The sequence below is a fragment of the Chiloscyllium punctatum genome, chromosome 40 (assembly GCF_047496795.1).
Source record: "Chiloscyllium punctatum isolate Juve2018m chromosome 40, sChiPun1.3, whole genome shotgun sequence".
Classification (NCBI taxonomy): domain Eukaryota; kingdom Metazoa; phylum Chordata; class Chondrichthyes; order Orectolobiformes; family Hemiscylliidae; genus Chiloscyllium; species Chiloscyllium punctatum.
Window position 1 is genome coordinate 3,328,490 of NC_092778.1, and position 21,985 is coordinate 3,350,474.

General features: G+C 39.0%; 1 protein-coding gene across 4 annotated transcripts in view; it reads left to right on the top strand.

The window, feature by feature from the left end:
- LOC140464293 (TOM1-like protein 2) overlaps positions 1-21,985 on the top strand; it is a 61,501-nt gene that overhangs the window by 18,020 nt on the left and 21,496 nt on the right. For all 4 annotated transcript variants that reach the window (XM_072559191.1, XM_072559193.1, XM_072559194.1 and 1 more), the window contains exons 3-12: positions 470-548; positions 3,085-3,234; positions 4,084-4,218; positions 5,358-5,516; positions 13,179-13,295; positions 14,813-14,946; positions 17,067-17,115; positions 17,222-17,345; positions 19,457-19,586; positions 19,701-19,773. In XM_072559191.1, coding sequence (XP_072415292.1) covers positions 470-548; positions 3,085-3,234; positions 4,084-4,218; positions 5,358-5,516; positions 13,179-13,295; positions 14,813-14,946; positions 17,067-17,115; positions 17,222-17,345; positions 19,457-19,586; positions 19,701-19,773 — 1,150 coding nt within the window. The remainder of the gene's footprint in view (positions 1-469; positions 549-3,084; positions 3,235-4,083; positions 4,219-5,357; positions 5,517-13,178; positions 13,296-14,812; positions 14,947-17,066; positions 17,116-17,221; positions 17,346-19,456; positions 19,587-19,700; positions 19,774-21,985) is intronic.

Below are 21,985 nucleotides of genomic sequence, written 5' to 3' on the forward strand. Positions count from 1 at the left end.
AAGTCAGAATTGTTATTAAATTATTTTTTTTTAAAAGAAGCTTTCTAAAAAGAAAGCACTTTTCCCAAGCCCTTGAAAATAATTGTGATATTTCACTGAATATAAGAGTCTACGGTTCTGGTTTCTTAAAACTTGCATCAAGTTTATTCCAGAAGTTGCTTACAAAGGCATGTTCAAGACCTTTGACATCCAACAGCAATTATGTATTATTGTTAATACAAGTGCAGTGTGGATTTGGCACTTTTAGTCAAACTGCCTGAACCACGAATATCAGTCATATATATCTGTCACTTGATATCACTGGTGTATGTGAGCATAAAAAAAATCTTAGTTTTGAGGAAGTGATGAGTTGAACTGATAAAACTGAACTCTGGCTATCAATTATTTCCCTCGCTAGAATTGTTTTAATACACGCCGCTTAGCAGAATTAAGTCGCTTTCCTTAAAAGATGAAAATTTTCATTTTATAGGCCAAAGGATGCTATCAGGGCTCTGAAAAAAAGGCTGAGTGGAAATAAGAACTACCGTGAAGTAATGCTTGCTTTAACGGTGAGTTGGAAAAAAAAACTGCTTTCCTGCATGATTGAGAAATGTCTGGAAGTATGTGACTTTTTTTTGAAACTTTTTCACTGTTGCCATGTAGCAAACCAGTGATTAATATATCTATGGTTCTTACATGGGTCAATGAGGTGTATGGCTAATGAGTTGGTTTTTGATGATATTAGTTGAGGGGCAAACGATGGCTAGGCTATCAGGACGCTCTGAATTTGTATTGAGTAAAGCCCTAGGATTTGGAACATTATAGTTGAACAAGTAGATGCTCATTGAAATAATGGAGTGTACTAATGTCCAGCCCACTTGCTGTTCCACAAGTGTGGGGAAAATATTTTCTGCTTTTTATATGTGCAGATATCCCTTTCATTATACAAGCATGCTTAAATTCCAGTCAGCGATTCTATCTCCTCTCCAATTGTTTCAGCAGCTACAGTTTCTTCCCCATAACCTCTTGCAATCATGTTTTAGCATTTATTAGATAGCATGGGTCAGTACTTGTTTAGATACTGATCTCTTCTAATAAAGATGGGGAGAATGGTATCTACGCTCATCCATTGGTCTGTTTCTGTTAAAAATACATCTTAAATTATTGGATGGAATGCAGTGAAACTTGTTACTACTTGATTGAATGCTGCTGACTGGGCCGGGATTTATTACCCATCCCCAGTTGTCCTTGAACCAAGTGGCTTGCTAGACCAATTCAGAGGGCAGGTAAGAGTCAACCAAATTCCTGAGAATATTGAGTTAAATGTAGACAGGCAGTTTTCTTTCCCAATAGGACACGAGTGAATCACCTGGGTTTTTATGACCACTGACAATGGCTTCATGGTCATCATTTGACTTTTAATCAAATGATGCACACCCCTATTTGACTTTTAATCCCAGGTTTATCGAGTCTGTTATGTGACACGGAAACAGACCCTTCGGTCTATCTTGTCTGTGCCAATCAGATATCCTAACCTGATCTAATCCAGCATTTGGCCCAATCCCTCCGAAGCCTTCCTATTCAAGTATCCATCCAGATGCTTTCTTAAATATCTGCCTCCACCATCCCCTCTGGTAGCTCATTCAATTCATGCACCTTCCTCTGTGTGGAAAATGTTGTCCCTTTGGTCCCTTTTAAATCTTTCCCTACTCATGTTAAGCCTAGTTTTGGACTCCCCTGCTTTAGAAAAAAGACTTGGGTGAATAGCCAATCTATATCCCATTATAAACCACTACAAGGTCACCACTCAGTCTGTGATGCACCAGGGAATGGGTATAATGCCCCAGCCTATTCAGTCTCTCTTTACTGCATTAATTTACTCTATATTCCACCATCTTCCGTGATAGGATTTGAATCTGTGTCTCTGAGACATTTCCTGGGTTTCTGGATTACTAGACCAGCAACAATACCAGTACACTATTACCTTTCCAGGTATGATCCATGGAAAACTGCATTAGTTTTTGGCGGACCAACAGGTCTAATTCCAAATAAGTTTAAAAGATCTGATATTGTGAGCTAGGGGCACATTGATGTTTTTAGAATATTGTCTGTTATCTTGGTTGTTGCGGTGGAACCTGGCTAGAATTTTCAGAGTTGGTTGTTGTTTGTGGACTTGTGAGGGAGAAGCTCTTTTTCAAAGAGTGATAATTTTGAAATCTTTGTAGTTACAGAGCATCAGTCTAGCTGGAGAAAGTCTTGATGGACAATTTGGTATAATTATAAAAACATTGAGTTTACACAGAACTGCAGAGAATGCACTTCACGTTTTTACTGGGTAAAGATCACACTGGCTGTTTACATTTAGAGTTCCAGGAACTCTAAATGTATTCCTTTTGATTGGATGTAGAAGTCTAGATTTTTTTAAATCCAGTAATAATAGTTGTTAGCATTTTTTTAAAGACTCTTCACTGGATTTAGGTACTGTTGTTGCCCATCCCTAATTGCTCTTGAAAGGAGTAACTTGGTATGTCATCGTAGAAGACAGTTAAAGATTAACCTCATTGCCATAAATCTGGAGTCATCTGTAGGTCAGACCAAGTAAGGATAGCCCTTATTAGGTTTTTACCACTGAGTTGTCATGGTTGCTTACTATTACTGAGACTCGTTTTCAATCCTGATTTTTTTTTATATATTAAATTGAATTTAAATTCCTCCAGCTGTCATGATGAAATTTGAAGCCATGTTGCCAGAGCTTTAGTTTTAGCCCTCATTTGCTGACAATACTGCCATCTTTCCTGAGATTATCAGTCTGCTTTTGGTGTCCTCAAAATTGTTTGTGTAACCTAGCAGTATTTTCAGTCTGTTGCTTAAGAATGGTGTTGCAAATGGCAGTTAACAGAACTAATGTCTAATTCTACCACCAGTGATCTTTAAAGGCAACTTGAAAAAGAATTAAACTTCTGCTATCACATCTTTATAGGGGAAAGACAAAAAATATCCTATCATATGCATGCTTTCAGATTAACCTGTTGCAAGGAATTAAGTGAATAATCCAATGCTTAAATTTGACAAATAATTTCATTTTATCTCCCTTTTCAAAATTAGATTTTGGAGACCTGTGTTAAGAACTGCGGTCATCGTTTCCATATCCTCGTAGCCAACCGTGACTTTGTTGATGGTGTTTTAGTAAAAATTGTCTTGCCCAAAAATAATCCTCCAGCCATTGTGCAGGATAAAGTCCTTGGATTGATTCAAGTATGTGTTTATATCTTTTAAAAATATGCTTTCTCCATTGTGTAAATAATTATTCATATGAAAGTTTTGAAAATGCCTTTCATGCAGAAGATGTTGTGTTTGATATTAAACATCAGCAAATCAAAATTAACATTTGAAAAATGAAGATTGAAATGTTCTTTCACTGTTTTTATGAACTTGAGAGAATAGCAGAGAGATCAATAGTCACCACTGTATAGACTTATTCCCAGGCGAGATGGTGTTAATCCATTTAGGGACTATCTGAGCAATAGTTTTAATACAATAGACCAAATTAACAGGTAAATACAATACTTGCACGTCAGATCCCATATTCTTCAAGTACTACCATGAATCATCAGCTGCTATATTATAAACATAGTTCAGTGTTGAATGAAAGCCAAAAGTGTTTAATTTCTTTAGCAAATGCCATTTTGTTGGTGGTCAAAGAGGCATTTCATCAGCCAGTTGCAGTCTTTTTGCCATTCAATTCCCTTTGTAGCTTACTAAGCAAGTGTGCAGTGTTGGATATTTCATAATCAGAATGCCCCAGCAGCTGATTTTCTGGCACTTCCAGGCCTCCCTTTCCTGTATACTGAATGTGCAAGATATGCCTAAAATGTTCTGAGCTCTTAGATCGAAGCTCTACACCGACTTAGTATTGGTTCAAGTGCAAGGTCAACCACAACTATTCTTTTGCGCCATGAAATTATAGGACATTTGAAAGCCTGTAAATGTACCCAGCCTGGAATACCCAAGAGCAGAAGTCTGATGCAGTAGGCCAATATGATATAACAATTATTACTAATCTTTCTGTAAAGATTCAAATTATTTGTTTGTCTTCACTCTTAGGCTTGGGCTGATGCTTTCAGGAGTAGTCCAGATCTGACTGGAGTAGTTCATATTTATGAAGAGTTGAAGAGGAAAGGGATGGAGTTTCCAATGGCAGACCTGGATGCACTGTCTCCGATACACACACCAGGGAGAGTAAGCATTGCCCTATGCCAGTGTGTTGGATGCTTCTAAATGCACGATTGACTTACACTTCAGCGTTTTTTGTTGAGTGCAAATAAAATCAGTTGTTAAATTCCAGCATTCAGCTTCCAAGTGAACTTACAGATTCATTATAATCTGCAGAGAAGACAGAAAATATTGGTACAAGTGATTTAAATATTTGTTTCAAATGCATTTTTAATTTTGATGGGAACGTTGGTGCAACTTAAAATCTACATTTGAAATTGCACGTGGGAGGGAGATTTAGCTCAGTTGCAGTCTGCATGTCAATAATGATGAATACTTTCTATGGCATAGGTTACATATTGTTGAATTTTCTACAAATAAATGCAATATGTTTTATTGGCATAACTTTTCCCCATTTATCATCACATTGGTGTTTTCAAAATAGTAGAAAATAATTATTTTTGTATTTGTGTAGAATTTGTCAGAGTTAACTCTGCCTTTCATATTGGTTACAATCAATACTTTTAGTTTGTATTAGATTTACTCTGTGAATTGAGAAGTATCTGCTTCCTGATTATTAAATTTCCAGTTGTAATTTATTCTATCATCCAAACAATAAGCACAGTTTCATTGCATTTGTTCATCTTATCTTCATCTAAGGGGAAACTGTATTGATTATTAAACACTCCTTGAAATATAGGAACTGATGTAGCTTCTGTGCACTCTAGGTGTAGCTGTAGAGCTTGATCATTATCTGTGCCTCAGATTCTCTGTGCACTTCCACCTTTGCCTAGGGAATCATTCCTTTTCAATGTTTGCCTACAGCATGGGAATAGATGAATTCTGTGCTTGTTTGCTCAGAGATTTTGTAGATTTGATGCTGTGGTTTGAAAATTTATGATGCTGTTAAAACTATTTTTTAAAAAGCACTCTTTTTGATTTGGAATGAATGGTAATAGTTAGGTGAACCAGTGAATCTTAACTCATTTGAACTAAGGAGGAAATATGGGTTGCTGTGTCAGAAGTTGGAAAGTGCTCAGTAACATCATTCATTCATTCATTCATTCATTCATTCATTCATTCATTCATCAAAATAAGTTATTGAAGTTTCAAACCTTGTTTCCATTTTACACTGAAGATGTGTGTGTAATTTGTTTCAACTGCAGTGCATTCCTGAGGTAGATCCGGCAATGAACAAACCAATGCCTCAGTCCCTACAGAAAAACACTTCGCTAACCAGCATGCTATCTGCACCATCCACACTGACTGCCTATACAGCCCCACGAGGCCTTCCAGCTGGACCAATCACTGCAAACGTTGAACAGGTGAAAAAGTTGAGAGTACCTCAACGGCTTATGTTTATATAACACCTTTTGCAAAAATGTGCAATAGGAACACATGGGTTTTCAAGGCTGCTTTGTCATTCATCATGATCATGATTGATCACTGGCTTCCCCTATACCTTCATTCCCTGAAAGGCCAAAAATCTTCCTCTGCCTTGAGTACATTGGAGTATCTGCAACCCTCTTGGATTGAGAATTTCAAAGCTTTACAATCTGAGTGAAGAAATTTCTTCTCACCTCGTTCCTGAATGACTGACTCCTTGTCTAAGATTGTGCATCCATGTTTTAGATTCCTCAGCCACCTTGTCAAACCTCCTGAGAAACTTTGCATGTTTGTATAACATTATCTGCCATCCTCCTAGATGCTAGAAAGCGTAGGCCCAATTTACAAGGCTTTTCATCATTGGTTTCAGAGATGACAGGGTTATCCAATCAAGTGAACCTGCAGTGTGCCACTTCCAAACCTTGCTGAAATGTAGAGATGAAAACTGTGCACGTTACTACAGATGTGGATTCATGCAAGTTCTTTACGATTGTACCACTGTTTCATTTTTGATTTTCTTTAGTCTCTTTGTAATGAAGGTTACCATAAAGGCTTGCTGTACCTTCGTGTTAACTTTGTGCTCCTTGTAAATGTACAATTCTGTCTGGACATCAACATGTTTCATGCTTAAAAATATTCTGTTTTTCTAATCTTGTGAACAAAGTGAATAACCCCACGCTCCCCCGCATTCTACTCCTTTAGCTACCCTGTTGTTGTCTTAATTAAACTAGCTTCCTCGTGATTTATATTCCAACTTCACTTTGTATCATCAGTAAGCATGAATACTTTGTTCTTCCTTTGACTTTGAAGTCATTGACTTTGATTTAAATAGCTGAACCCCAACATCAATCCACGCAGCACTCAACTGCTTTTTTTTTATCCCTACTGTTTCTTGTCCATTAACCCACTTCCTTTCAAGCTAACATCATAGTGTCATCTGGTACTTCCCACTATTATAAAGAAAAATTTGACACTAAGGGGCTATTAGGATGAAGGTTTCGAGGGATATCTTAAAAGAAGGAAAGTGAAGATGAATTTGGAGAGGGACAACCAGACAGTAATGGCTCAATCACAATCCATGATGTTCAAGAAGCCAGAATTAAAGAAGTACCTCTGCAAAGTTGGGTTGGAGGAGGTTACAGAGATAGCTTTGAAGCCATGGAGGGATTTACAAGCAAAGATGAGAATTTTAAAATTGATCCATTGCCAAATGTCTATCGATGCCCAGCTCCCTAACTACAAGGGGGAGATGGAATAGTGGTAATGTCACTGGACTACTAATCCAGAAACCCCCCCCGAATAATGGTTGAGTTTAAATGCCATAATGGTGAAAATAGAATTCAACACATTTTGTAATTAAAAGTCTGGTGACCATGCAACCAATTCCAATTGTAAGGGAAGGAAATCCCACCATCCTCACCTGGTCAGGCCAATGTATGACTCCAGACCTACAACGATATTGTTGACTCTTAATTACCCTCTCAATTGGCCTAGCAAGCTGCCTCAATTGTATCAATGACTACAAAGTCTAAAGAAAAGAATGGAACTGAACAGATTACCTGACATCAACCTGGGTACTAAAAATGACTATAGCTGACACAACCCTGTTGATCATGCAAAGTCCTACTTACCAACATCAAAATTGGATGCTAGTGTCAAAATTGGAAGAGCTGCTTCAGAGAGTAGTCGAAATAGCGTGACGTTGTAAGATTCCATGAGTATTACTATGTATTAGACACAACCAGCACCATCCCTATGACACCGGAGGTAGGGGCATAATGATATACTGTCAAGAAGAAGTTTCCCAGACTCTAGATTCTATTTAAACTACCTAGTGTCAGGACATACGGGGTCAAGGAAATCTCCTGGTTACTACCTATGCTCTTTCTTCTATCACCCTCTTAAAAGAAACAATTAGTAGGAAAGACCACTGCACAATGTTTATAGGGACAGCCCCATCTTCACATTTAAGAGTTTGAGGAGGGATAGACAGTTGATGGGGCAAAGTAGCAGTCAGTGTGATGGGTTGAAGTGTGTTTATTTTAATCCAAGAAGTATCAGGAATAAGGATGATGAACTAAGAGCATGGATCAGTACTTGGAACAATGATGTTGTGGCCATTACAGAGACTTGGATATCACAGGGCCAGAAATAGTTGTTGGATGTTCCAGGGTTTAGATGTTTAAAAGGGAATAAGGAGAGGGGAGGTAAAAGAGGTGGGGGAGTGGTATTGCTAATCAGGGATGGTATAACAACTGTAGAAAGGGAGGTCATCGCGGAGGGTTTGTCTACAGAGTCAGTATGGGTGGAAGTCAGAAACAGGAAAGGAGCAGTCACTGTTTTGGGCATTTTCTACAGACCTCGCAATAGCAACAGAGATACGGAGGAGCAGATTGGGAGGCAGATTTTGGAAATAACAGGGTTGTTTTCATGGGTGACTTTAACTTCCCTAATGTTGATTGGAACCTCCTTAGGTTAAATAGTTTGGATGGAGCAATTTTTGGTGTGTCCTACCTCAATATGTAGGTAGGCCAACTACAAGGGAGGCAAGGATCAGACAGGACTCGAGGGTTACAAGGTAGCCAGGAAGGAAATGAAGAATGGGTTCAGAAGAGCTAGAAGGGGGCATGAAAAATCTTTAGCAGGAAGGATTAAGGAACATCCTAAGGCATTCTACACATGTGTGTGAGGAACAAGAGGATGGCTAGAGTGAAGGTATGGCTGATTAGGGATAGTGGAGAGAACTATTGCCTGGAGTCGGAGGAGGTAAGCGAGGTCCTTTTAATGAATACTTTGCGCTCAGCAGAAAATACTGAAGCATTCTTGATGTTTCTGAGCACAAGCTGTGAAACAAGCTGATATACTCAAACCGGTTAATGTTAAGAAAGAGGATGTGCTGAAAATTTTGAGAAACATAAGGACAGAAAAGAGCCCTGAGTCTGACAGGATATACCCAAGGTTACTACAGGAAGCGAGGAAAGAGGATTGCCGTGGCTTTTGCAATGAGCTTTACATCCTTACTGTCCACTGGAGTAGTGCCAGATGATTGGAGGGTGGCAAGTGTTATTCCCTTGTTCAATAAAGGGAATAGGGATAATCCTGGGAATTACAGATCAGTCCGTCATATGTCTGTGGTAGGCAAATCATTGGAGAGGATTCTGAGAGACAGGATTTATGATTACTTGGATAACCATAGTTTGATTAGAGATAGTCAGCATAGCAGGGTTAGGTCATGCCTCAAGCTTTATTGCATTTTTTGAGGATGTGACAAAATAATTGAAGGTAGAGTGGTGGATGTGGTGTACTTTGATTTTCCCATGGTAGGCTCATTCAGAAAATAAGGAGGCATGGGATACAGGGAAATTTGGCCGGCTGGATACAGAGTTGGCTAGCCCAAAGAAAGAGGGTGGTAGTGAATAGTAAGTATTCAGCCTGGCGCTCAGTGACCAGTGGTGTTGCACAGTGAGCTATTCTGGGATCTCTACTCTTTGTGATATTTATAAATGACTTGGATGAAGAAGTGGAAGGGTGGGTTAGTAATACTGCTGATGACACGAAGATTGATGGAGTGGTGGATAGTGTGGAAGGCTGTTATAGGTTGCAATGGGATAATAATTGGTCGATGGAGTTCAACTTGGAAAAGTGTGAAGTGATTCATTTTGGAAAGTCTAATTTGGACATAATACAGCTTTTAAGGCAGGTTTCTTGGAGGTCTGAATAACAGAAGGATCTTTGGGTACTCATTCATAGATCCTTCAAAGTTGCCACCCAGGTTGATAGGGTTGTTAAGAACGCGTATGGTACGTTGGCATTCATTAGCAGGTGGATTGAATTTAAGAGCCTTGAGGTTTTGCTGCAGTTCTGTAGAACACTGGTTAGACCAAACTTGGAATGTTGTGTTCAGTTCTGGTTGCCTCATTATATGTGGAAGCTTTAGAGAAGGTGCAGAGGAGATTTACCAGGATGCTGCCTGGACTGAAAGGCAGGTCTTATGAAGAAGGTTGAGGGAGCTAGGGCTTTTCTCATTGTAGCGAAGAAGGAAGTGAGGTCACTTGATAGAGGCATCGATAGTGAATAGTCAGAACCTTTTTTTTTCCCAGGGCAGAAATGGCTATCACGAGGGGGCATAATTTTAAGGTGATTGGAGGTAAGTTTAGAAGAGATATCAGAGGTAGGTTCTTTATGCAGAGAGTGGTGGGTGCATGGAATGCACTGCCAGTAGTGGTAGGGTCAGATACTTTAGGGACATTTAAGCAACTCTTGGATCGGCACATGGAAGATAGTAAAATGAAGGGTATGTTGGTTAATCTAATATAGAGAAGGATAAAAGGTTTGCACAACATAGAACAGTACAGGCCCTTCAACCCTTTATGTTCTATATACTCCATGTTCAGTGTGGCATTACTACCATACTAAATGAGACAGACTTTAAAACCGATTGAGCTACTCTGAACTGGGTATCCACAAGATGTTGTGAGCCATCAACAAGAGACAAATTGTACTCCCAAAACAGTCTTCACCGTCATGCCCTGGTATGCCCCTCAACCTATCATCACCATCAAGACAGGGATTAATCCTGCTTCATTGAAGGGCACAGAAGGCATTCCAGGATTAACATCAGGCCTACCTGGGAAAGAGAGATTAGCCTGGTGAAGCTACAAAATAGAATTACTTGTGTACCAAACATTGGAAGCAGCATGCAAAAGACAGGAATAAGACATCCCACATCCAGTTGATTAGATCTAAAATCTGCACTGATTCCATCAGCAATCGTGAATGATGGGGGACAATTAAACAATAAGCAGGAGGTGGAAGGTTCGCAAATATCCTCATCCTAAACAATGGGGGAGCCCAGTACATCAGTCCAAAAGGCAAGGCTGAAGTATATTTATCTATCTTCAGCCACATCTTCTGAATTGATGATCCATAAATTATTTTTGAACACTTTTGATGTCTGAATGTTTCAAGTTTTATTTATTTTTAAATTCAGTGAAGGGAAGTGGGTTTTTACTGGTTGAACCAGCATCTATTGCCTGTTAGTAATTGCCCTTGAGAGGGTCGTGGTGAGCTGCTGCCTTGAACTTCTGCAGTCCATTTGGTGTAGGTACACCAATATTGTTGGGGAGGGTGTTCCGGAATTTTGAGCCAGTGATGGTGAAGGAACAATATATTTCCAAGTGAGGATGGAAAGTGACTTGGAGTGGAACTTGAAAGTAGTGGCATATTTACTGTTCTTTTTATAATTGGGAGTGGTCATGGGTTTTGAAGGTGCTGTCCGAAGAGCCTTGGTGAATTTCTACAGTCCATCAAATTGATAATTGATGGACTTAATGTAGTATTGAGCTTTCTTTTTGTTCATGGGGTGTGGGTAGCATTGACTGTGTAAAAAGGAGAAAGTGAGGACTGCAGATGCTGGAGATCAGAGCTGAAAAATGTGTTGCTGGAAAAGCGCAGCAGGTCAGGCAGCATCAAAGAAACAGGAGAATCGACGTTTCGGGCATAAGCCCTTCTTCAGGAATTATGCTTATGCCTGAAATGTCTATTCTCCTGTTCTTTTGATGCTGCCTGACCTGCTGCGCTTTTCCAGCAACACATTTTTAAGCATTGACTATGTCACCCATTAATGACCATCTCTAATTGTCCTGGAGAAACTGCCACTGCAGTTCTTGGGGCACAGGGGCACCTGCAATATTGTTAGGAGTGGATTTTAACCCAGTGACAGGAAAGGTAAAACAATGTAGTTCCGAGTCAAAATGCTGTGTGACCTGGAAGGGAGCTTGCAAGAGATATTGGTTTCATATATCTGCTCTCCTTGTCCTTCTAAGTAAGGGGTCATGGATTTGGAAAATGCTGTCTGAGGAACTTTGAACTTCTGCAGCACATCTTATAGATTGTACACACTGCTGCCACTTTGTGCCTGTTGTGGAGGGAGTGGATGTTTGTGGATGCCAATTAAGTGGACTGCTTTGTCCTGGATGATGTCAGCCTTTGTGTTGTTGGAGCTGCAATTATCCAGCTAAATGGGGAATATTTTATCAGACTCCTGACCGATCTCTTGTAGATGGGTTAACCCTAAATCCCTCAAGTTTTGGGGAGTCAGGAGATGCATTAGTTGGTGCTGAATTCCTAGCTTCTGAAGTGATCTCATCCCTGCAATGTTAGGGCTAGTTCAGTTCAGTTTCTGGTCAATTGTCTTTTAAAAAGAAAAATGTCTGCACCAGTGTTGCCAGAAATGCAATTGATTGTCAAGAGTTGGTGGTTAGGTTCTGTCATCTTAGACATAGTCATTGCCCAGCACTTGTGATGTGCAAGTCACTTGTCAGTCTGTCTGGATACTTTCCACGTCTTATTGCAATTGGACATGGACTGCTTCATTATCTGAGGGGTTGCAAATGGTACTGAGCATCAAACAACATTCAGTGAACATCCCACTTTTAACCTTGTGATGGATGGGAGGCCGTTAATGAAGTAGCTGAGGATAGTTGAGCTTTGATCACAACCCTGCAGAACAAATGACAGGCAATGACCATAACTGACGAGAGATAGTCTAGCCTGACATCACTGAATCCCCTATCAACAATACCTGGGGGTTAATATTGGCTAAAAATTGAATTTGCCAAGCCATACTTTGGCTGCAAGAGCTGGACAGAGACAAGGATTATGTGGTAAATAACTCCCCTCTGGTCATGAAAGTGACAGGCATTGATATGCCTGTTGACCAAATATAAGGAACATATCGGGCACGTGATGAGATGCTGTTTGTTTTCCTGAACGTGTGCAGCTCCAACAACAAGTTAGTAGCTTGACACCATTCCTGAAAAGCAACTTGCTTGATTGGAATCCCATCTGCAGCACCTTCAGTATTCACTCCCTTCATCACGGAAGCACAGTATGTGCCAGCTGTAAGATGTACTGCACTCACTAAGGTTCCTCTGACAGCGCTGTCCAAACCCACAAGCTCTATTATTTAAGAGAACTAGGGTAGCAAATATGTAGGCACCGCATCATCTGCATGTTCCACTGCTAACCACACATGAGGTTGGAAGTACATCTCCTTTTCTTCACTCACTGTATCAAAACCTTGAAACATCCTCACTAATAGTTTGTTGGGTGTCTCTGCACTAAAGACTGCAACAGTTAAAGGAAGATGGCTCACCATCACCTTGCAGTAAATTCTGGCAGAGCCAGTGATGCCCACATGTCCAAAACAAATTTTAAAAAGCAGAATGATGGAGAATTGACTTTTTAAATTCAGTTGAAATAATTTATTCTGGCAGTAAGTGTGTTATATGTTTTGTCTTAAACATTACTGGATTTTCACTTTCACATTGAAGAGGAATAAATTTGTTTGAGTAGTGCAGTCCAATCATGTCTTCCTGCTGATTTTTGCATCAGACAATAACAAAGATCCAATGCTTGACCTATTCTGTTCGATTCAAGGCAGCCTCAGATAAATGATGTGTGACTGGAATGGTGCAGTAGAGTAGACAACCACCTCCTAGTTTTTCAGTATGAGAGTGAATCTGTTTCTATGTGATATATTCTATTGGTTAATCTTAGAATTTACGTTTTTATTTTAAGTTGAGCTTTTTATATGGTAGCTTGCCAGGTTGCGCAGCGAGTTGGATGTTGTCCGTGGAAATACAAAAGTTATGTCTGAAATGTTGACAGAAACAGTCCCTGGAGAAGAAAATCAATCTGACTTCGAGTTGCTGCAGGTGAGAATGTTCATGTTACTTGCAAATTATGTTTTTCGCTAGTGTTTCCCTGAACGGTACCATAGTAAAACATCTCCAGGCTGAAGTTTCAACTTTCGGTTACTTTGAACTTTGTGAAACGTTTTTAGTATCAATAAGTCCTCCAGTGGGAAGATTTTGTTACCTTGTCATACAATCAGCAAGCAACCTTGTGGCTCATTTTGGGGGTTTTGTCAATCTGCTCGTCATAGAAACATAGAAAATAGGTGCAGGATTAGGCCATTCAGCCCTTTAACCTTACACCACCATTCAATATGATCATGGTTGATCATGCAATCTCCGTATCCCCTTACCCTTTGATTCCTTTAGCTCTACAGCTCCATCTTGAATATATCTAATGAACAGGCTCCAATAGCTTTCTGTAGTAGAGAATTCCACAGGTTCACATCTCTCTGTGAAGAAATTCTTTCTCCCCTCAGTCCTCAGTGGCTTACCCCTTATTCTTAGACGGTTATCCATGGTTTTGGACTTCCTCAACTTTGGGAACATTCTGATTGCATCTAGTCTGTCCAGGCTTTTATATTTCTGAGGCTCTTTCTCCCCCACTCACCCCCAATTCTTCTAAATTCCAGTGAGTGCAAGCGCAGGCGATCAGTCCTGCCATCCCGGAAATCAGTCTGGTGAAACTTTGTTGGACTCCCTCAGTAGCAAGAATCTCCTTCCTCCGACTAGGAGACCAAAAGTGCATGCAATACTCAAGGTGTGGCCTCACCAAGGCCCTGTATAACTGCATAATAATTAGAAATGGTGAAGGCTTGAAGTTGTTGTTGTTGCAATAAAGTCTTATTATTTTTAATGCAATGGAACACTCTTCTGCCTAAGGTCTGAATTAACTTGCAGTGAAATTATTGAAAAACAAAACGAAACCTTTAGATTTTTCTTGCCTTTACTTTTGTAGACCAGATCTATCTATTCTGATTCCATGGCCGAGTCTTTTATCAGTATTCATTTACATTTATTCCTTTCAAAGACTGATCTACATAGAATGAATGTTTTATATTTTGACATAAGATTTCCTCAAAAGTTAAGTTTTTGAGCTAGTCTTGATCTGTGAGCATGAAAATGTGTTGCTGGAAAAGTGCAACAGGTCAGGCAGCATCCAAGGAGCAAGAGGATCGACGTTTCGGGCATAAGCCCTTCTTCAGGAATGATCTGTGAGCATGTTGTGCTGAAATGTCCCATAATTCAATCCTGATTATCACTAAATTGACAGGCTAATTCAGAAGCCACAATGTGGCTCATGTCTGAAATGGCAAAAGTCACATAGTTGGTCTGCAAGTGAGCAATTTTGAGCAATTCCTAATGTGTTTGGCCTAAATAATATCCAACCTAGGACAGCTTGATATGCCAAAAGAAATGCCTATTTTCAATACTCTGTTGATCTTCGTTCACCAAAGTTGTTATTAAACAAATTATTTAATTCACTATGCCTTTAGTGGCACAGAACTGGTTAACATGTCCTGTATCCTTCAATCAAGGAACTAAATCGCACATGTCGAGCAATGCAACAACGGGTTGTAGAACTTCTTTCCAATGTAACTAATGAAGAGATCACAGAGGAACTTCTGCATGTAAATGATGATCTTAATAATGTTTTCCTTCGGTATGAAAGGTGAGTGACCAGCTTGCTGCTACTTTGTGCAAATGATCTTCTTCATTTTTGACAGGTTGAAATATGCATTACATTTGACAACACTAATTCCTAAATACTGCTGACTAGCTCAATGATATTATGTTTTGTAAACTGTAATTTAGAACCTAGAAGTGGAATAAGCAATATCTGATATGACTTATCACTCTGCCACATTCTCCTGAATTAATTTGTGGAACTCCCTATTAATATTGTTATTGTGTCAGCATATTACTCTGCAGCAAAATATATTCGGGCATTTACAAGTTCAAACTGAATACTTAATGATAAGACAAACTGGCAAGAACCTGTGATAGACTTTGAAATCACTTTTTAAATTTTGGGAATGTTGGGCCCTTGGGACTGAAATAGATATGTTCTTGAGTATCTAGGATTCGGGGCGAAAGCAGGAAAATGAGGTTGTGAAACTTATCAGCCATGATTGAACAGTGGAGCAGACTCTATGGGCTGAATGGCCTAATTTCTCCTCTTATAGTTTTATAATCAAAGTAAGGGCCAAAGAAGTGAAGAGAGAAACCAGGAGCAAAAAGTAACATCAGTGTTGTTTAATTTCTGTGCCTACTATATGTTTTTGTTTGAGAATAGTGAACCAAATAGAAGAATTTGCATTGTTTTAATTTCAGATGCTACATCTTAGGAACGTGCTGGGGTCTTTTGAAGCTAACTGCTTTAAACTTGCTAGTACTGTATTACAATCATGCAAAAGAAATGAAGCTAAATAGAATAAACTAAGCAAATTAGATACAGCACACACTTAAAGATTTTGAAGCACACAGTAAAATACAATCTCAACAGTGCTCCTTCATGATACTGTTCGAAACAGAATTCCATTCGTTGTCACATCTATATCATGGCTTTGACTTCTGGTCTTTCAAAATCTGAGAACCTCTTTGAGTCTTCATACAACTGAGCTTAATCTTTCTCAGCTTCAGATTACTGCTTCAGGGTTTTAACCAGCCATTGCTCATTTGGAACTTTAAACAAACTCCATCCGTTGAAGTAACTTATTTCTCAGCAATTCTAAGCTGTCTCCCTTCAGGAATAGCCCTCTTATGCATCTTTCTTCAGCCGATCATAGAATCATACAACATCAAAGAGGCCCTTTGGCTCACTCTGTACTGCCAAAACTATGTTAAATCTAGTCTAGGCTCACTTTGCTGCACTAGGCCCATAATCTTGATGTTATGATACTTACTTTAAGTATTTCATCCAAGTATTTTTTAAAGGTTGTGAAGCAACCGGCCTCACCTATCAACCCAAGTATTGCATGCTGGCCTCCCACCACGCCCAGGTGAAAAAGTCTTTCCTCAAATCTTCTCTAAACCTCCTTGCCTTTTACTTTATAAGTATGTCCCCTTGACGCATCAACTGAGGAGAGCAACTGTTCTCTAGTCATCCTGTACATGTCCCTCATAATGTTTTATACTGGATCAGGTGTCATTTCTTGCCTCACGTGCACGCACACCCCTCCATTCAAAGGAAACAACCTAATCCAGCTGAAATGTTTCATCCCAGGTGATGTCTTGGTGACTATCCTCTCCATCCCCTCCAGTACAATTACATCACATCCTTCCTATAGTGTGGCAACCAGTGCTGTGCACCGTATTCTAGCTGTGGCCAACCAGTTCTCTACCGCTCCACCATAACCACCTTGCTCTTACAATCTATGCACAACTAATAAAGGCAAGCATCCTGTATCCCACCATCACTACGCCATGAGCCTGTCCTTCAGGGCTCAATAAAGTTTCTTCTGTCCAAAGAAAAAGTTCAATTTCTTCTATCTGAAATCTAACGAACAAATATTTCCTCCTTTTTTCCCCCTTAACACTCACAATGCAAACAAAATGACATTACTCTCTGGGATGTTTATTTTATGTTCTGTGCATTAAGAGAAGTCACCATTGTTACAGAAATACTTACTAATTCAGCATTAAACCCCTTCATTGATATAGACCAAACTCGCATGCCACAGGTTCAGAATCCAAACTCCAAAACAAACGACGTTAAAATGTACATAAATGATATCCCCTGCATCATAGCAGACAAATTGCTTTTCCTGGTTTGTCATGTCTTCTATGCAGATTTGAACGATGCAGATCAGGATGTGAAAGTCAGGATGCAAGAGATGGTGTAAGTAAGACCATACAATTCTAATTACTAAGATCTGTAGAAACTTTCAATGAATGGGTTTGTTTGCTCAAATCACGGTCTATTAATTTCTTTTTCATTTCAATAGGTATTGAATGAAGTTACAGACACAGATAATCTAATAGACTTGGGCCCGGGTTCCCCTGCAGTTGTGAGCCCAATGGTTGGAAATATGAGTGCTCCTACTTTATCCTCACAGCTCGCTGGGCTGGGTAAGGAAGTGGTTTCATGTCTTTTAACCTGGATCATCTAATCTACACGATAGGAATCAGAGAATTCTGATTAAATATATTGTGATCCCAGCATTAATGTGTAGTTTTTAAAAATGTGTAAATAATTACTGAGCTGCTGTTCATTATATGATCCCTATAGTGCAGACCCTTCAAAGAACATCCCACTGAGACCCACCCTTTCAATCTATCCCTGTAAGTCCAAATTAACCATGGCTAATTCACCTAACTTGCATACCCTGGGATGCTATGGGGGAATTTATCATGTCCATTCCACTGAGTTGCTTACCCCAATCTGAAACCAGTCTGCCTCTGCCTCTGCCTCACCATTTTGCATTCTATCCCTTTGGCACACTATTCCCTATCCATCTGGCATCCTAAACGCACACTTGCCTTCTTTACTTATAAACTTTTTAAGAGTACAGCAGCTGGCTGCCAAATACTGAAGCAGAGGGGGGATTTGGGAAGGATATTAAAAATAAGAAGTCCTGTGATAGAGAGATTTGAAAAATAATGTGATTGTATGCTCGGGGGAAAAAAAGCAATGATACTGGAAGTAAAGGATGTGTCCAGAAGAATGAAAAAAACAAAATCATTACATATTCTGCTGTACGAAATCATAAAAACACAAAACAAGATGGGAGAGATGTTACAACCTGAAATCTGATTGAAGTGTCTAATCTGAAGGCTACAAGCATTGCTGTGGAAGAGGAAATGGTTTTGAAGGTAATACATGTGTGAATCAAAGTATTGCAAAAGGAGTAGTCTGAGAGTGCTGCAAGGTGAGGGAAAGTTGTTAAATATCAACCTCGAGATGGAGGAAATCATCAAGGATGATCCCTTTAGTGTGGGGTAGGAGGTTGAGTGTAAGTAAGAGCCCTCTTGTCTGAGGGAGTCTGCTGTAAGCCTGAGAGCAGACATTCTCCAAGTAGGATGGCATGGTTGAGTGCTTTATCAGCTAAATAGTGTGGACTCGGGTAAAATGAATGTTCCTTTGAAGTGCTGGTATGGTAAGAGATTGGTTTAGAGTCCTTCCAGGAAACCGGATGAGAAAAATTGTCAACACAGCTTTCGGAGTCAATGAATCAATGGTGAATGTTGTTCGGTAGCTTATGCCAGCAAACAGAGATGGAAATGTCAGGGAAAGGAAGAATCAGATTGTGGAAATAGATGCTAACTTCCTGGCAAAAGAGGTGATTGAGAGGACCGAAGTATTCCACAGAAAAGCTGGTATATATGCAACTTTCCATAGCAGCATCTTTTATTTGGAGGACGTGAGTGGATTTGAAGGAGAAGTCGTTCAGTGTGAGAACAAGTCAGGGGCATTAGTGGGTGAGCCACTATTGAAGAAAAATGCAGAGAACCATCAAACTATCTTGAGGGTAATGAATATTTCGAGCTTCCTTTGGACACTGCTTTTGCTTGTTCTTCGGTTATTGCCCTCTCTTGCCTTGGACTGTCATCTTTTTTTCTTTCCCCAACTTTTCCTGATACTATATTTGCTTTAAACCGAACAAATCTCTCTCCTGTTCTCTGGTTATAATGAAACTTTTTTTCAACTTGATACATTAATTCTTTTACTCTCACCACGTATGCTGTCAGATCTGTTCAGTATTTTTTAATTATTCTTTTCATGAGTTCTGGGTATTGCTGGCTCGGTCAGAATTTATTGCTAATCCCTAATTGCCCAGGGGGTAGCTAAGGTTCAGCTGCATTGCTGTGGGTCTGGACTTGCATGCAGAATAAACCTGGCAAGGATGGCAGATTTCCTTCCCTAAAAGGACCATTAGTGAACCAGATGGGACTTTACCACAATAATGGGTGGCTACAAGTTCGCCATTAAGATAACTTTTTATTCTTGATTTTTATTGAATTCAAATATCTCCATCTACCATGATACAATTATTATCCATGGCCCAGAACATTATCCTAGAGTTCTGATTTACTAGTTCAGTGATATTAACACTATTTTGGCATGAGTCCTATAATTTACAGTATTTTCTATTGAAGTAGCTTTTCTTCGGCAGTATTTTTGCTTTTATGTCACCGCCTGATATTAGCATAACAGTCAATTAAATATTTTATTTTTACAGATCTGGGGGCAGACAGTGTTAGTGGTACCCTTAGCTCATTGACCAACTGCAATCCAGATGCTCGAGATTCAGCTAATTTTGATATGTTTGCACAGATCAGAAGCAGTTCTCAAACTGATGAGTGCAAAAAGTAAGTGTATCTAAGTTTGATTATGAACTTGAGATTATTGCACACATGGAGTTGTAACTTCCCATTGAATGCCAACTACTCTGAATATTTGCAATGTGTATTTCTTGCTTGTAGTGTAACATATGAAGACTTGCAGTCAGTTGGAGGATTGGCAACTGCTATTGATATTCAACAAAATGTAGCAGTGGTAAGGGCTTTAACTTTTTTTTTAAAGTGAACCTTGAATTGAAATAAATTATTTTCATGTGAAATTTTGAGCTTTTCATGAAGGTAAACTGTTTTGGTATTTCAGTTGAAACATGGGTGATTAACCAATTCACACACCTTGCTTTGTCTGCCAAACAAAAATGAAAAATATAGCTGGGACGTTCAATTTCAAAGGATCTTTTGTGCATCAGAATGATCAGTATTACTTTTGCTATGTTTTTGTTTGTCATTTTGTGTGTCGTGCGCTACCACAATTGGCTGTGTAGTTTGTTTTCAGTTTAATCAATAGTCTCAAAGATGCCACTCAATGTTGCTTTATTCCTATTAATATTCTCAAGTATAATACTTGTGTTTAATCCTTTCTAAGCACTAAGTATCTATCCATGGAATTTTCATAAAATACCTTACCCTTGTACTGCTTTTGGTCAAATGTCATGGGATGAATAAGTTTTAAGACGACTCAGCCAGTTTCACATGCACCAGCCGGTTTCAAAGCAGTTTCTACCATACTCTTGTTAGAATACTGAATGGACTTACAAAATCTTAACATTTGCCTGTACCTGTGTTTTTGTTTTTGCTGCTGTTTACCTATTTTTACATATCTATGCTACTCAAATCTGTGATCTACCTGTATTGCTCACAAGGCAAAGTTTTGTACACGTGACAACAAATTCAATTCAATTTAATTCTCTCCTCAATTTGGTTTACTGGTAGCAAGAATAAATTGGTGCAGGGTACATGTCACTTCTGTACTTTTGGGCTGTGTAGGGAGTTGCTGATACCTTTTGGTTGATAGCTGCAGTGTGTTAAGTTTTAGGATTGATGCAGGGTCTGGAAAATTACATACAAATTTACCATTCCATGCTCCAGCACATGAATCTGTAAGATCTCAAACATCTAGATGGTCTGCCATTTCTAAAACACAAATTGTTTCTGTAATGTTAACACCTCCAAAATGATTAAATATATCTCATGGCTAAATCTGATGCAGCTAGAGAAATGTGTATTATGATGAAGGCAACACTATTTTCGAACACTGTGCTCTAAGTTTGGGTGGTGATTCCTTGCTTTGACAATTACGTCTCAAAAGTACAAAGAGCAGCTTTCCCACAATAAGGGAAGAAAATTTGTTTTCTCCTCAGTTTGTTGCCACTCCCAGTTTAAAAATGACAATAGAGCAACTGCTGCTTAGATTTACAGAACATTTCTTTTTCATAGCACTTTACATGTGAACAGTGCACACTGAGTAGAAAGGAAAGAAGTTTGTAGGTTTAAGTTTTGAGGTGATTTTGGAATCTGAGAGCTGAGACTTCAGAAGATGATATGGACATGTTTTCTACTCTATGTACTGTTCACATGCAAAGTCCTATGACAGAGATGTTTTGTAAATCTAAGCAGCAATTGTAGCTTTGTTTCCAGAGTAAATGAAGTGAATGCACAGTAGAGTGAAGGAATGAGCTACAACATTGGACTGGAAAAGAATGCAAAGGCTACAGTGTAAGAAAGGTTTGCATAATATAGGACGTTTAATCAAGGATTGTTAAGGGAAAAACATCTTGTGTCCTCAGTATTCTGATCCCTAGCCTTCTGTATTTATTGATGTAATTAATGAACCTAAAAAATAATTAGGTAGGTAACTATTTTTTTAATTTTGTCGTGCACATGGAGGCATGAATATGTATATATACATAAGGTTGGCTGAGTTGTTCTGTTAGTGAATGTTATTCCCAAACCCTGTAAAGGATTAATGTTGGCTTGACCTGGACTTTCAATGCAATCTAGTATAATACTCTAGAAAACTTTCAGTACAAATCTCCTTTTCTCCGACTTTATGGATTGTGTTGGCTGTATATAAGCATCTAATCCTAAAGAGGAATTAAGGAATATGTAATGTGTGCAATTTGCTGTGACTTAATTGGTTCTATAACTACTTAACAAAAGGTTCACATTCATTAAAGTAATTATCTGAATCGGCAGATTTAGAATTGAATAAAAAACCAACGTTTTCTGCAAATTCAAACTTTCTTTTTGTCAACCTTTACCTTCAAAGATCATCTTTTCTTGAGGGGAAAACTCTTATGAGTTTCGTAGAGTTCCCTGATGTCGCAAGAGCACGGCATAGCCTCTCCATCTTGTGTAATCTTTAATTTTTGGAAATGTGTACTACATTTTAATGTGATTGGGACCCAAAT